The 15,786-nt window shown below is 43.0% G+C and overlaps 1 protein-coding gene across 3 annotated transcripts in view; it reads left to right on the top strand.

The window, feature by feature from the left end:
• klf8 (Kruppel like factor 8) overlaps positions 1-15,786 on the top strand; it is an 83,765-nt gene that overhangs the window by 55,309 nt on the left and 12,670 nt on the right. For 2 of the 3 annotated variants that reach the window (XM_063487099.1, XM_063487097.1), the window contains 2 exons: positions 11,931-12,182; positions 12,274-12,508. In XM_063487099.1, the coding sequence (XP_063343169.1) occupies positions 11,931-12,182; positions 12,274-12,508 (487 nt within the window). The remainder of the gene's footprint in view (positions 1-11,930; positions 12,183-12,273; positions 12,509-15,786) is intronic. The other variant, XM_063487100.1, reaches the window with a different exon arrangement.

Genomic DNA, 15,786 nt, shown 5'->3' with positions numbered 1-15,786 from the left:
ATGAGATGTGAAATTGTACACTTGCTTCAACTCGTACTAGCCAAATTCCATTAGAAGTGGGTGGAAAGTTGAGGAAGAGACTCCACTACTAGCCCTTTTTCCCCTCTTTTACTCAACTGACAAACTTTGAGCATTATCCAAAGGATTCTTCACGTCAGTCTAGTTTTTATGCTTGTTCTCTCTGTTGTTTCTTCCATCATGCAAACTGCAACAGTTTGTAGTTAGAAGATTCCAAAGCAGGAGAAAACAATGAATAGTTTTTGGCAATCAGTCAGGAATAAATGTAATCTAATGACAACCTGAAGATGCCCACTGTATATTCAGCAGTGGGTGAGGGCTCGGCATGGTGCTGCGTTGGTAGTCCGTAGGTGGTACGCAGAGCTTTCCAGAACCACGTCTGCATAGCTGTATACAGTCAGTGTCAGAAATATGCGTATGAAGAAGACACGCGGGCTACACTTGTTCTTGTAAGTGCTGTTGTTCATCACAGTGAGGTAGAAGCGGGGTTAAATTTACTTTGAAAATCTCCTCTACAGCCTTTGCTTCCGCATCTCATTTATGCTATTTTTTCCCCCTTCCTCTTTGTTGATCTTCCCTTTTCTGTTGAAGCCGCCTTTTTAACCTATCAGGATAAGACCTAGATATGGCGTAATTGCTGCAGAGCCACCCGCCACTGGCTTTTGAGAGTTTGTGAAGCCTCTGTGTTGGTTAAATTCCCACAATCCCCCTCTCTGCGTGGCCAAAGTGCTACGCAAATGGAAACCACTGCGGGTTCATAAATCCTGCGTTACTCAAGAGCAACTTGGCAGTAAATTTTCAGAAGAGATGAGGAGACAGTGAAATGTTGGGGGCAAGAGGAGTGAACGGGAAGATGATTAAACAATATGGCAAGCTCATATGAGTTAACTAGTGTTTGTCAGAGTGACAGAATGGGTCAAAGTTCATTTAGCGGCCTAGATTTAGCTTTCCAGTGAAAGTTTTCTTTTAGTTGCTGTTCCTGTTTTTCTTTTTTCCCCCAGAACGAACACACACACACACACACACACACACACACACACACACACACACACACACACACACACACACACACAGACAATCATGCACTTTTATCTCCCCTCATCTCTCTTTTTCTTTTCCCGCCATTGTTCTTCTTCTGCTTTCTCTTTCAGTCTCCTGACCCAAGCTCTTCTCTCCCTTTCCCTCTCTCTCCTCCCTTTCTCACTCTCTCAGCCTAATAGGATATGTCGAGGGAGGCACTGCTTCCGCTCACCCCGTCGCCATGGCAACCGCGGCTCTGGCGGGAGTTGCCGAAAAGACTGTGCAGCCTGACCCCCCCGCCATCACCACCACCAATCCTCACTCCTTCTCCTCCTCCTCCTCCTCCTCTTTTCTCCTCTTTTCTCCTCCACCTTTCCAACCAGTGCTTCTCTCTCCATCTTTCCCCTGCCCCCTCCTCAATCTCTCTCTTTTTCTAAATCACCACTTATGCCAAAGGGGAGCACGCATGCACGCACACACACACACACGCAAACACACACTGAATACCTGCCAGCACAGCACAGTGAATAGCCCTGTAATCGCTCTCTCTCTCACGCACGCACACACAGACACACAAACAAACAATGAGGCCCTCTGTGCATGCGCGTGTGTCACACTGATGTATGCACATAAACAAGTCAGTTGTCCTCCAGCAAACAGGAGCACTCATGCACAAAGAGACCACATCACACACACATACACATAGACACGCACACACTTTCTATTACTCCCTGTGCGTTTGTGTGTGTGAGAGCATGAGACATGAGAGGTTAGAGGCCGATTTACTGTGCTTTTGCCAGCAGGGCTTTGCTAGCATGAGTTAGTTAGCAATCATTATGTGTGTGTGTGTGTGTGTGTGTGTGTGTGAGGGATATTATATGTGTGTGTGCATCTATGTTGGAGCATTCAGTCCATTCAAAGGACAGCACATTCACAATTTGGGATGCAGAGAGAGAGAGAGGGAAAGAGGAGGGGTTGCAGTTCAGTGCAGATGCAGTCACCTCTGCTGGTGCAGGATGATGATGTCATTGTTGGCAGCCCACTTCCTACAGTGCGGAGCTTCCGGGAAGCAAATACATGACTGGGAGAGGAAGCTCTATGTTATTCTAAAGTCATCTGGAAACATGTAGGTCATTAAGTGGATTGGCTGGGGTTCAGTACAGTCGCAGTAAATCATGTTGTCTGTGCGTCAAATCGCAGCACATCCTGGCGAGGTCGTCGGAGGGGGTTCAGCTTTCCTGTGAGTTACAGGAGCAGCAGCAGCCAGATTTTTATTTTTTACCTGTCTGCATCAATAAACAGTTAAGATACTGCCTCTTAGTCTACTAGAAAAGGTAAAGCAGCATGGGACAAAAGGGATTAATATGAAATGACTTCCACAGATTTTCTCCTTCTCAGACTAAGTTAAGATCAGTTTTTTAGTATCAGCAAACTATTGTTTGTTTATCTTCCCTTTACTCTTTTCTGAACTGAGTGGTTTCTGTCACATTTCAGGCCTGCTTATAGAACAAAATGACTGGGTTTGCATCACAAGTTAGTGAAGGTGGTCTCTGCCTAAACCCGGAAATCATTCGTATGGTCGGCAATCTACATCTTTGATTTATCCTCAGGTGTTAAAATCCACCATTAAGGAAAAGAGTTGTGACCAGTTTTAACTTTAAAGTTCAGATAAGTTTAACTCTGAGCCTGCCCACTGCCAGCCTCTGCCCATAACGCCATAGCAACTCCAACCAGCTGCTGTTCAAACTTTCTGTTTGTGCCACTCAGCTAATTAGAAGCAAGTTGGCTTGTCTGTATCAGACATCATGCATGGATCCACTGGTGCAAGAAGGCCCTGGATAATGAATAGTAGAGTCCAAGAAGTAAGGTGTGACCCTGACAGTTACTATAGTTGAAATGGGTTACGGCAACTTTAACACTGTGTAGCATTTTTGTATCAGGAGTACCCTCTCCAGCCTGAGCCGAGTCTTTAAATTATGTGTTTGACATGAAACGCACGCACCAACTTCAGGTCGCTGGTAGGCAGCCTCAATCAGGGCGACATGCACAACGTTTAATTTTGCCCAAGTTGTTCCAAGCAGCCTCTCACACATGTATAACTTAATACTTTGCATGTGCCTCTGGGATTAAAGAGTAGCCAGCAGACGTCCAAAACTAAAGGCGACGCTTGATGAGGTAATGACATCGTTTCAGTAATGCAGGCGGCGCTGATTTCTTAAATTACTCTGTCGTCATTAGCACTAGTTCAACAACATCCCCCCTTGTGCTGGTGTAATTAATGACATCTTGTGGACATGTAGAAGTAATTTTTGACGTGTCAGGTGGCTGTCGCGTGCAAGTGCCTGTATAATTAATAGTAGATACATCAGAGGCTCGGGCTGCTTGCCCTGGGTCAAGCTGCTTGTTTCTCATCTCGCTGCTGTCAATTTGTTATGCTTCTTCTTTTGGTGACAAGCCTTCAGGGTAGGTTATGCTTCACGTAAGCGTAGTTTGCATGGCGGGTTGTCTGAAGCTGAAAGTGTTGATCGCTGCTCTGAGCGGCCGCGCCGGAAGACAAAGGGGGGGCTGAAAAGCCCGGCTGTCAGAGAGAAGGGTGAGACATGATAATTGTTTTAATATGCTTGTAGATGCGCATATTTTCACATCAAACTCAGATGTTATTTAAACTCGCGAGGGGGGGGCAGGGGGTAAAAAGCAGAGCAAAATATATTCACCTGTTTCCAGTATAAACAGACTGTTTCCCAGAGTTAAGCGGAGGTGCCACGGGTGCCAGCGTCTTCGCTGCTGAAACAAAAGAGGCAAAAAATGTTTGAGATTTTCCGTTTGTGAAAGTGATATTGTAGAAGTGTTGGATGGGTCGTGGACTTGACTCGGTTTTGGATTCTTGAGTAAAATAAACAGGCAAATTTATGTTTTCCCACCCTCAGCTGAGTCTGTCTCACGATGAACGCATCTTGCTCAGGGATACTTTGACAAGCGGATTTAAACAGCCAGGGATTGAACTACCAACCTCCTGAGCTGCACCTGCTCAAAATGATTTTCAGTAATAATGTTCTGTTTGTAGCGATTGCAACATATTGGTCGTGACAAAAAAAAAGGCATGCTTTCTTTACCGACTTTAAAAGAAAAACGCTGTAGAGATATCAGTGATAGCGAGCCGTCAGGAGAGACGGGCCATGAACTCTGTCAGACTCTGCTGAACTGGTCAGGTTTATATCTGTAACGTGTCTTGCACACCTGGTTCAGGCACATTCTTGCAGTCACAGAGAACCTTATTGGAAACTTGCAAAACTTAAATGAATCGTAAAGCAGGTATTATTGGTAAAGGCTTAAAAAAACTGTCTGCGTATGATGACATGTGATGACGTATGATGAAAGTCTCTGCTGTTATTGTGAAGACGTGGGGAGAGGTTGCTAGAAAGACATTTTTGGGCGTTCCTGCATGCACAATCAGACAGGTTTCGAACAAGTCCAGTTATGTAAACACTTCTTTGGAAGTGAAAGCAAAGGTATGCACCGTGATAGCAGCACATGCATTTGCTTCACAGCTACAGCCACTGAACGCTTTTGGCTGCTTTCCGCTAAAGCGGTTTTCAGAGGAACGGTTTATTAATTCATATGAAAGACTCAAAAATAATGGAAACAAGTTTATTATGAACATCCAGAAATGACAATATATGGGTAAAAGAGATATTCTTCACTTTATATTTTATTCTGAATGAGCTGTCTGGTCGATAACTTATCCTCTGTGGACAACAGCTAATATTTCTGAGCCTCTCGGTAGCATATAATGGATTTCTGGTTCAAGACTTTCTTAAATCAGAGATTATGAATGCAGATCAAATTTTAAAAAGACAGCATTCTAGTCTCTCTTCTGCTCCACAAAAGGCCTCATTCTCACAGGCCTAGACCTGTCATTAGAGAAAAATACACATTCCCCAACTTATTGGAAGTTGCTGGTGGCCATCATCAGGTGAAATTGATTGCAAAGAGGATGCTGTGTCAATTCTGTCATTGCTGCAGATGCCTACAGTTTGCATGGAAGACGCCAACTAGTCTGCAAACACCATTTACTTAATTTCACTTCATTTCAAAGTGTTTGCAGAAGTCGGCATCTTCCGGGCAAACTACGGGAAACTACCCGTTGCAGTCATAGCAACTACTGCAATCACCAGGTTTTTAGTGCTGGACTCTACCGCTTTGCAGCCACTTTTCACACTAGCAACTGCCAGCAGCCTCCAGCAACCAGTTGCCAACCAGTTGTGGAATACACACCTTTCAGTAGCAGTCAAGGAGCTACTGACCGGTCTGTAGGCCTGCTTGAATGAAGCTTTAGCACAGTGACTGCCAGCAAACACTCTCAACTGGTTGGAGAATTTCCCTTGCAGCTGGTGGTTGCCAAGTGGTTGCCAACAGGTCTGTAAGCCTGTGTGACTGAGGCCTAAATGATTTAGTCTACAAACAGCAGATTCTGCACATTCTTATGCATAGATCGGTTTAATATGCCACAGTATTGTGTAGTATACTTTTTCTTCATGTCTGATTGTTTTCAATCAGAGATGCAAGCTTAACATTTTCTGCAGCTTGAGATACGACTTGATGAACCTGAATCTTTGTACTGAAGCACCTGTTAATTGGAAAGCTCATAGAATGCTAATGATACTTCTGAGGCTTTATTTACAACAGCTGTAGCAGAAAGACCAGCTTATTATGCCTACACATGGCAAAATCACGTACAATAGCAGCATTAATTATAAGACGAATGCTGTTTGCAACAGATGCATAATTAGTCATTGTGGCTTTTAATTGGGTTTCTCTGATCACCTTCACACATTTCCTTTTATGACTTAACCAAAAAGCTGCGAGATGTCATGGTTTACACTGTGAGCGCGTCTGAAGTTGGATTTTTCTTGCTGTGCACATTTATGCACACCTGTGCTGCGAGCTTTATAGGCAGGCTGTCCTGTGTAGGTGTATGAGGTGAACAAGTTACTAAGGGCCCAGGATATCAACACTGGCAACTCCTAATAGGTAACATTAGACTGAGAGTCAACACTGACTGTGGCTAAGACTGAGCTGTGCTAGTATCAGCCTGCTAACAGGTGGGTGAAGCAGAGAGAGAGAAGCAGAAGGGAGTGTGCTTTAATCCAGGGTGGGGGTACTTGGTGTTGCACTGGGTGGGTAAGGACTTAAGGGGTGGAGCTGCAAGGCTGTGCCTGTGGTTAATGTCTTCCCCAGCTGTTGTTTATTCTCTCCATGTCCATATCTGACTTCACACTTCATCTACTCAAGTGTGCAAACACACACAAATGGAAATAGCTGTCTGCAAGTGCCTAAACATATAAATTCTGTACACACAGGCACTGGAAATCACAACGAATCCACGGCAGATTTGCCTCTTACTTAATTTCTGCTCGCTCCTTCTGTTTTTCCTCCATTTCCATCTCCGTACTCCGTTCTCTCCGCTCATATATAAACAGTCACCGTGTGTCTGTCTCACCTCGGGACCTATTGATTTCTTCCTGTTAGAAAAAAAGCAACATTTAAACATCAGACTTAGAGGCCTCGGAGGAGCTAGCTTTGTTGTTTCTTTCCCTCTGTGTGTGCTCTGTGTGTTCTGTTGTTTTCTTTTCACCACAGCAGATCATGTTCCCCACCGATGACCAGCGCAGGTGCAGCACGGGTAGTGTTACCATCGGTCTCCTTTTTCACCATTTGGAAAATAACATTTTCCACAACAACCCAGGAACTTAAAGTCTTTCTAAGCTGATATTGATACTAGTGTTTAAAGCATAAACTGTATAAAAAAGATGGGTGGATTTGACTGAAAAACCAAGGGGCTCTGACTCCAATATGGTAGCGCTTGTAAATCACAAAGTAGGTCTGCTGTAAAGCAAACGGTGTCTTTATCATCCTTTTTGACTCTAATGGGGACCGTAATTCAAAAAGGAACATTGTGTTGTAATAAATACGACTTGAAACTAAAACTGATGACCATAAACTCATCAGGAACGTGTTTACTGAGGCCACAGATCAGCGACCCGAGGGCCATTTTCTTGTAGACAGTTTTATAGATGGGCTTTCTTCTGCACTTAGTTTCACACTGCTGGCCATTAGAAAGAATCAGATTCAAGGTAACTTTACTATTCAGACATCCTTTATGTGTTATAAAGTAATATTTGGCCTGACAGTTGATGCTGATACCAGTACATATTTTTTTGTTTATTGAGTTTTAGTTATTTCCCCTTTTTCTGTCAGGTGAGACGGCTTTAGTATAAAAAACAAGTTTTAACGTCTGCTGTTGGCAACATTTTCTTTCAACCTTTAACAAGCACCTAACATAACCGACGAATATCAACCACTAAATACGGAGTTTTTACTTTCTCATAAGCTGACATCAATCAACAAGATAGCTGATACCAATATTTGATACTACTTACAAACGACTTAAAAACTCTCCAGATTATAAAATTGGAGCAAAAACAGTGACTTTTAGCGACGATGTGCTCTCTGTATCAAAGGCAGTTTTTTTTAGAGAGTAAGCCGCTTCTTAGTGCGACTTTGTTATGGAGGGCTGTCACAGTTTACCCCACTTGTCATGTAACCTGACATCAATAAATTATGTGGCTGCTGACAGTCGAGCATGATCAGCCTGTCAGGAGTCTACCTCTCATGTTTAGCGTCACCTGTTAACCCTTTGTTAGACAGCCAGAAAGTGTGCTTTTCATTTGATCGAGTTGGTAAAGAATTCCCTGCTTAATGTACTCAAAAATATCGCCACGCAGTGTCCTCTCTGAACACATGAGGTTACTTATAGCCGAGCTGCATTGCAGCTGTAAATCGCTCATTATTTGATCTGTATGAAGCCGGGATTAAAGTCCTCTGGACATTTTACATCTTCTTCTCTCTGCCGGGCTTCCTCACCACTACAGCTGCTCCCCACTTTCATTCAAGTTAGAGATCACATGAATTAATTGCACGGCAAACACTGTGTGACCCATTTTATGATGGAGCAGATGAACTGAGAAGTGTAGGGTGTGTGTGTGTGTGGGGGGGGGGGACGGAGCTCCACTGCAACAGTGAAGGTTTTTCTGTGTATCGTTCTGACATGTTGGGTTCACTTTTTAAAGGCTTGCAGCTTTGTGTGGCAGATTGTTGCCATCGTGTCATTTTAACGACCTCGTGCAGAGATCTAGAGGAAGCTGCCTAGATTCTTTAAGCCATCATTTATTCATATTTACATGCAATTCATGCTGGAAATATTCGGACAGTCGCACGGTGTTTGTAATTTGGCAGCCGCCGCAATAGATTTTAGCAGCCCGAAAGTTTATGAAGGAAGATGATCGTTAGTAAATCTCCTGATCTCAGTCCAGTGGAGCATTACTGAGTGGAGGGAAGGAAGACTCCAGGCAGAAGGGCATTTCCTGCACGCAGTTATAAACATTAACATTTTATTTCGATCGTGGTTTTGAGTTTAAGCTGAAAGTGAGGTGTTCAGTTTCGGCTTAATTGATACCTTACAAATCTTTCGTGGTGGCGTACGGAGCTCAAATTGTGCCAGTGTCCAAACACAAACTGCTTCTGCTGTTCATTCCCTTTTTTTTTTTTTTTTTTTAAAAAGCCAAGCTTCAGACATTTCAGAAAAACTGTCCTGAAATCCTGACTTGCAGAAATGATGTCCTTCAGATTTCCTGTTTTTAAAAGTCTATCAGATCATCTTCACTTTTTGCAAAGCATTAATGGTATTTTAAAATACTACTGGGTGACTGATCCATACTATAATATACTGATTCTGTATTATGAAACCTGGCTGTGTTATTATCGATAATATGCATTCTCTGCAACTGAATGTCAGTTTCTGACCTGAGGATTGAAAGATCATTTTTGAGTCTTTTATAGTAAGAACATTAAAACACCAAGAGCTTAAACCAAAGCTGATGGCAAAGTGTGGCTTAAAAACTTTTAAATAGGAGAATAGTTTATACATTTCATCAAGGACATTTATTGGGGGAAACAAAGCCACCGCTTTGACGCAGAGCGGGATATTAAAATTGTGAGGAAAGAGCTCTTTTACATCCTCGCTCTTAAGCTAATCACTCTGTCTTCATAGAAAGTGTTTCTTCCTTTGTGGCCCCTCTTTCTTCCCTTCCATCTCCCTTCCTCTGAGATCACAGAGCTCGCGGGCATCCAGAGGGGGTTTTATTTTCTTTTTCTGTCTTTTTCTCTCTCTTTTTTTTAATATTGGACTTCAGCCTTTCAGTCTCTTCTTTTGAGGATTTCGCACAGAGTTGTGGGTTTAATCTGAGCAGCCGTGAAAAGAGGAAAAGTGGAGGGGAGAGGAAAATCGAAAAGAAGAAGAAGGAAAAAAAAAGAAAAACAGAGCGAGTAGGTAGAAATGAAGCCAGTGAGGGATGAAAGGGTGAGGTGGCGATGAAAAACAAGGGTGTGGTTGATGTAAAGAGCGAGAGATGCTGGAGGGAGAGGAGGGATGTGACAGACAGAGAGAGAGAGAAAGGTGAAAGGGGTGTGGTTGTGATAGAGAGAGCGAAAAGAAAGGAGTGAGGAGAGGCGGGGTTGAAGCAATGGAAAGACGAGTGGACCGGGAGGGAAATGGAAGGGAGTTGGTGGTGGGTGGGGAACGAGTGGAAAAACATGGAGTCAGCTGATGGCTCCCAGTTTCCATGGCAACGCTTGGCCTTTCCCACCCACTCTCTTTCTCTCTCTTTCTCCTGTCTTGTTCTGTGCCTCACCCACTCCCTCACTTCTTTCACACTTCATTTTCTTTTCAGTTTTTTTCCCTTTTTTTAAAGACCGTCTCAGTATAATCACGTTACAGCCCAGCTTCTCTTCTTCGCCCATCTCCTCTCTTTTTTTTGTCCTACCTTCTCATCTTCTCTCTCCTTTCTTTTTCCTATTTGCCTATAAAGTGCTCCTTAAATCCCTCCTCACCTAAGCCGAGTTTCATGCAGGTGCGGTATATTCCTTTCCTTTCCTTTCCTTTCCTTTCCTAGCTCATTACTTTGTTTTGTTTTGGGTTTTTTGCTTGTTCAAGCCCACTACATTAGACCCACAGTGTAGAAGGTGAGCATTGATGTGGATTAACCATTGCAAATCGTATCTACAAACAAAAATCAAGACGCTAATCTATTTTAAATCTTCACGTGTCCTGTAATGCTGTAAAAGGGGAAAAAAAGCAGAACAACAGGTTTGCTCTGTTGTAACACTGGCTATTTGGACATGACGCTCACCGACAGGGGAAAGTTGTTTACCACTTATATTTGTGCCGATGCCACCGCCACAGCCTCCAGCTGAACTGTGTGACCCGATAAAAGGGCGTAGCAGAGTCTCCACCCTCTCCTCCTCACCCAGAGCCAAACTGTGCTCAGCTGAACTGGATGGAGGCCAACTCCCGGACTGGAGGCTCGCTGCTGCTCCCTCTCGCTCCAGTTCTCCCGTGTCTCTTTCACTCTTCCTGTGTCTTTCTTTTTGTTTTTTCTTTTTTAACTCTCTCCCTCTCACACAGTACCAGTCTCTCTCTGTACCCATGCAGCCCTTCACTCTCTTCTGTCTCCCTCACTTTCTCCTCCGCCCCCCCACCCAGTGTACCACACTGCAGCCATTGTTCCCTGTGCTTTCGAGCTGCATGGCAGCTGAGTCCTGGCTTGCTGTAGATGCAAAGGGACAATATGAAAAACCACAATGCCTGTTATAAGAAAGCATTTTCCTTTGCATGAAGCATTTCTTCAAAGCAAACCTTAACCAATCGTTGTCTGTCTTCATTCACTGAAGAATGAGGTCAGGCCATGAAAGATGTATGCCCAAAGGGTTGAGGAGGTTGCAGAAGCATCTCTCATTCCATAATTTTCTTTTAATTATATTTTAAAGTCTGCTCCTATGGCTGATGTGTCTGACTACTACAGTACCCACGAGTCTCAGCATCATTCGTTATGTATCAAGCCTGTGATAAAAGCCTGTACCATCGTATTTCCTAATATGATCCTGGCATTGCGTTTGAGTCGGAGAATGAATTGTTTTACTCTTGTGAATATTGATGAAAGTGCACACTTTGGTTATTCCTGGTGAAATTTGGTGAATGTTTTACACAAAAATAGGTAGCATTTGTTATTTGAGTTATTTGTTATTTGCACATTGGGTGATGGTCCTGATGACAGCCAGCAGTGTTTCTCTTCCGTCCTGTCCACTATTTTACACCTTATTTTGCATCTGCTCACAAATATATGCATTAATGGTGTTCTTTGCCATGACCATGTGACATATAGAGTGACTGCAAAGCAGAGAGAGATGCAAAGATTCAAGGTCACCTGTTGTATTCATGACCAGCGCTGTATTTGCATGGACTCTAGTAGAGTAGCTTTGCATGATTCGATTCAGAATAATCTCCAATAATCTTACAGCTTGATGGGCCTTGATGCAGCCACCGCCTCAGTTCTCTCTTTCAGGCTCTTAAGCTACTTGTTTTTGATTTTTGCCCCAAACAAAGAAATTGAACAGTTTTTTAAAAATGAGCATCTACCATTGTATCAGTGTGTGTAATATTAGGTCCCTGTTTATCTACTGTTTCCTCTGCTGTTGTGTTCATTACTGGGGGTTGTTTGGCTCCTGCTGACTTTTTAAACAATAAACCAGCATGCATTAGCATTTTTTTTTTTTGGCGTGCTACACATAACTATGATTACTGCTTCTAATTAATATATCAGATTGCTCTCCTTTGAGAATAAAAATCTAATTATGTTGAGGATATAAGTTGCCAGGTTTAGAGTAAAATCTGGAATAAAACCAGTCAACTTTAGTTTGCTGAAGCTGAGTTATTGCTTTGTCCTTTTTCTTTCTAACCTTTTCTTATATCTTCTTGTCCACCGTGTTCTCTCTAGCAGGCAGATATAGGTGATGACGGCTCACAGCCAAAAGACCTGAAGGTGAAGAAGGAGTGCAAGACAGAGCCCTCCTCGCCTCATCCGAGCCCCACTGAGGACCAGACTGAGCCCGTTGACCTTTCGCTCAACAAACCTCGCTCCGCTTCGACAACGAGCATCACAGTCAACCCAGCTCCCAGCAGCGCTGTGACCCAGCCCAGCCTGTCAGCCACACCTGTCCCCTCTGCGGTACAATCGATAGGCTCCATGGTAACTATAAACTCCTACCTTTTGTGGATTTAGAAGTGTAAAGCGCGTTAGAGTTACAACCACTCATTTTCATCGCTTCTTTACTCTCCAGGTCCTCTCTCCAGGATCCATCTTAGCCACGCAGGGCGCTGGAGGCCAGCAGATTCTCCACGTTATCCATACAATCCCCTCAGTGACCATGCCTAGCAAGGTGGGCCAGCTGCAGACCATCCCTGTGGTGGTGCAGTCGCTGCCTGTTGTCTACACCACCATGCCTACTGACGGTGTCGCCACAGCAGCGATTACGGTGCCGCTGATAGGCAGTGATGGGCGCTCTGAAGGATCTGGTGAGTGTACAGTCATAGGCTCCAAGGGGGCAACACCAGTGCAGTAGAGCTTCTGCTTTTAGCAACAAGAGTGTCACATTGTCTGTTTCATTTAGACCACTTTCAGTCTTCAATTGCCTAAATATCCAGACTTTGTACTAAATAAGATCACAGGGTTTATAAATACAGTATATCAGCCAACATGAGCTCACACATTGATTTGTGGACAGCTCTGTGTGATAATTTCAGCTGACAGGGTAAACCTGAAGAGTTCGCTAATGTTTGCACTTGTCGTTTGGCTTAGTTAGCAAGGTGCATCTGCAATCACTGCAGCATGCATTTCCACTGCATTAAACGTCGTGCCTTAAAACAATATGTACATTCAAAAGTGCGGCTGGATGAGGAATAGAAACTAAACTTGAACCTATAGGCTGGAGTCACTCTGTTTTGGAGACGGGCTCAAGTGGACATTAGAGGAACTGCAGTTTTTGGTTAGGCTTCTTTTTTTTAACTCTGTATTGACTGTTCTTGGGTTGGACAGACTGGTTGGTCTAAGCAGTCAGGAGCCAGTGATGTAATTCAACATGAGGCAATAACCAGCCTGCGTTGCCCGTGTTGATCTAACACAGGTTTGGTGCAATCTTGGAGATTTTGTTTTCTTGCTCTTGCAAAAAAACATGACATCACCTTTTTTAATATTAAAATAAAACTTGGCTTTGCATACTCAACTTTAGCACCATGCTAAATATTGGCCATTGTATTCTACTGGCTCTAAGAGTCTTATGTTGTTGTTGTTTTTGTTTGTTTTTTAAGAGTTATACAGTCATGAAGCGAAGGTTGAGTTTTTACATGAAACAGCACAAATTACTTCTGAATCCAGGATATTATTCAAAGGTGCAGTCTCAGAAACTTAGAATTAAACCTTTAAGAATACAGAGGAGCAGGCACTGCTTTGTAAAACCACCATGTTGACTTGCCATCTTGATTTACATCCCTCCACCTTCAGACTTAAGATAAGGATCATACCTATTTTTTATCATCCCTTCACCAAGTAAGTGAAAGGAAATTTGAAAACTGCAAAAACTGCAATAATTCTATTATTAACGCTTGTAGTTTTGCATTTTGGCTGTTATGAGAAGCAGACTAAATCATGCATTTAAACAGGGGTAGGAAGGTGTTTTACGTTGCAGTGACAGAGCATTTTAGAACCTCTTTCTTTCTTTAATGTGCCATGTTGAAACAGGATGTTGAGAAGGAACGTGGCACCGCGAATGTTTATTTAATATGTCGCAAAAGCAATATCTGTTATGAAAATACTTGTAATTTGAGATGAGCGGTAGACCTCTCCTCTTTAATGTCAGTCTTTCTCTTTTGACTGTCACGCCTGGCGTTGCATGGTTCTGTCACCGCTGCTTAAACTGTCATTTATGGAGGTGGGGGGGATCTCAGTCTCGGTGGAACACAGCGTTTCTCCCAAAGGAGCTGGTGTCTGTTTGTGGTTGGTGATATGTTAGATTTGCCTTCTGTCTGCCTGTCTATCTTTGTCATTCTGGAAATTCTCCATATGTGCCGGATGATTGATGGCGTCGCCTAAATGTGGAAAACTGCAGAGAGAATTGTTACATATGTTGCAGAGTAGTGGCTAAAATTCTTCAGTGAGCCTCTGAGCAGCTGATTTTCTCATATTCTGTAATGTAAAAAGCCAAGAATGCCCCACGTGTGCTAAAATAGTCATGTACAAGCTGACTACTTAGCATTTGTTTGGACTCTTATTAGTCAGCAGTGTCTTAACCTCCCAAGTGTTCCTGTTGGTGTTCACTAAACAACAGCAAATGTCTGTCAATCCCTGTGTCCACATGACCGGACGCTCGACATTTGCCCAGGCAAGCAGGCAAAATAGACCTCCGCCTCTTTAACAAACTGCAGTCGAGTCCCTGGGCAAAGTCGGCAGAGTTCACCTGGACTCTGATTCACAACAACACAGTCTCGACTGAGGAATGTAAACGAGGCAGGCGGTGAATCTCAGAAGAGTCTGCAGCACACAGACTGGCCTGAAGATGCTCTCAGACTGTTACTCATCCATGCCAGGAGCTGTTTGTGTTTTGATTAACGTTTTTGACCTTTTCCCAGTTTGTCTCAAACCCCTTTTAGAAAATACAAAATACCCAATACATTAAGTAATATGACCATAAATGCTCTAGCAATGTTAAAAGTAGTGAGATAAGATTGATGTTTATTTTTTAATTAGTGTTTAATCAGCATTTTTTTATTTATTTATCTTTGTTCTAATCCCTGTGTTTGTTTATGTTTGCTCGAAGCACCTCGCGTCTGCAGCAGCAGCAGTTTCATGACTGGAGGCAACTACTTTGTTAATTATTTGCGGCGTCAGTCAAGCAACAGGCAGAAACTTAAACACGAGTTATGCTCAGTGGCTGCTTGCTCGTTTGCGAACGAGAAAGAAAGTACAGATAGAAACAAGTCAGGAGGAAACAACATATAGTACAATAAACTGATGTATACTGTAAACAAATGAAGTGTGAGGGTAACTAAAGCTACACTGTGTTCAAAATGGATACAGAAAATACGAATAATGATGATATAACATAAATAAAAATGTGTACAAAAAAATGAATTCTACACAACAACTTAAGTTACTTTTAATAAACAAATCAGTGCTTACCATTATATGTTACATTATTTTTAATCATTTAATTTTTTAATTTAATATATTGAACAGTTATTGTTTTTGTTTAATATTGATTTTGGCAGCTTTGATCCTCCGTACTTACAGTATGTTACATAATTACAGGTCACATTGTGCTGACTTGCACAATATTATTGCACAGTAGACGGGAAATAGTTTTCTTTATGAACATAATACTAATTTAGGGCAGTATTGTGGCACGGTGTCAGAGTGGTTAGCGCTGTTGACTGATAGCAAGAAGGTCCTGGGTTCGAATCCAATCTGATCTGATGGGCTTGGGTTCTCTGCGAGTGCTCCAGCTTCCTCCCACAGTCCAAACATGCGCAGTAAGTGGGGTGATTATTATAAAAGCATAAATGAGCCGACACACCTCTCAGGGTTCACGCTTTGTAAGCTTTGCCTGTAGACTCTATGCTCTCGTCACAGCATCCATCAAACACGTACGTGGAGGTGCACATACAGCATCCTACTGTCACTCTGCTAAGACACGCATTGTTAACTTGCTACGCACAGGAAGCTGTTGTGTAGTGGACGGGGATCACAGGGCTGGAGGAGAGAGGCAGAGAGTAAAAAAGTTAAAGTTCAATGAATGTTT

The sequence above is a fragment of the Pelmatolapia mariae genome, linkage group LG10_11 (assembly GCF_036321145.2).
Source record: "Pelmatolapia mariae isolate MD_Pm_ZW linkage group LG10_11, Pm_UMD_F_2, whole genome shotgun sequence".
NCBI classification, from domain to species: domain Eukaryota; kingdom Metazoa; phylum Chordata; class Actinopteri; order Cichliformes; family Cichlidae; genus Pelmatolapia; species Pelmatolapia mariae.
This window is presented reverse-complemented; position numbering and strand designations above follow the sequence as displayed.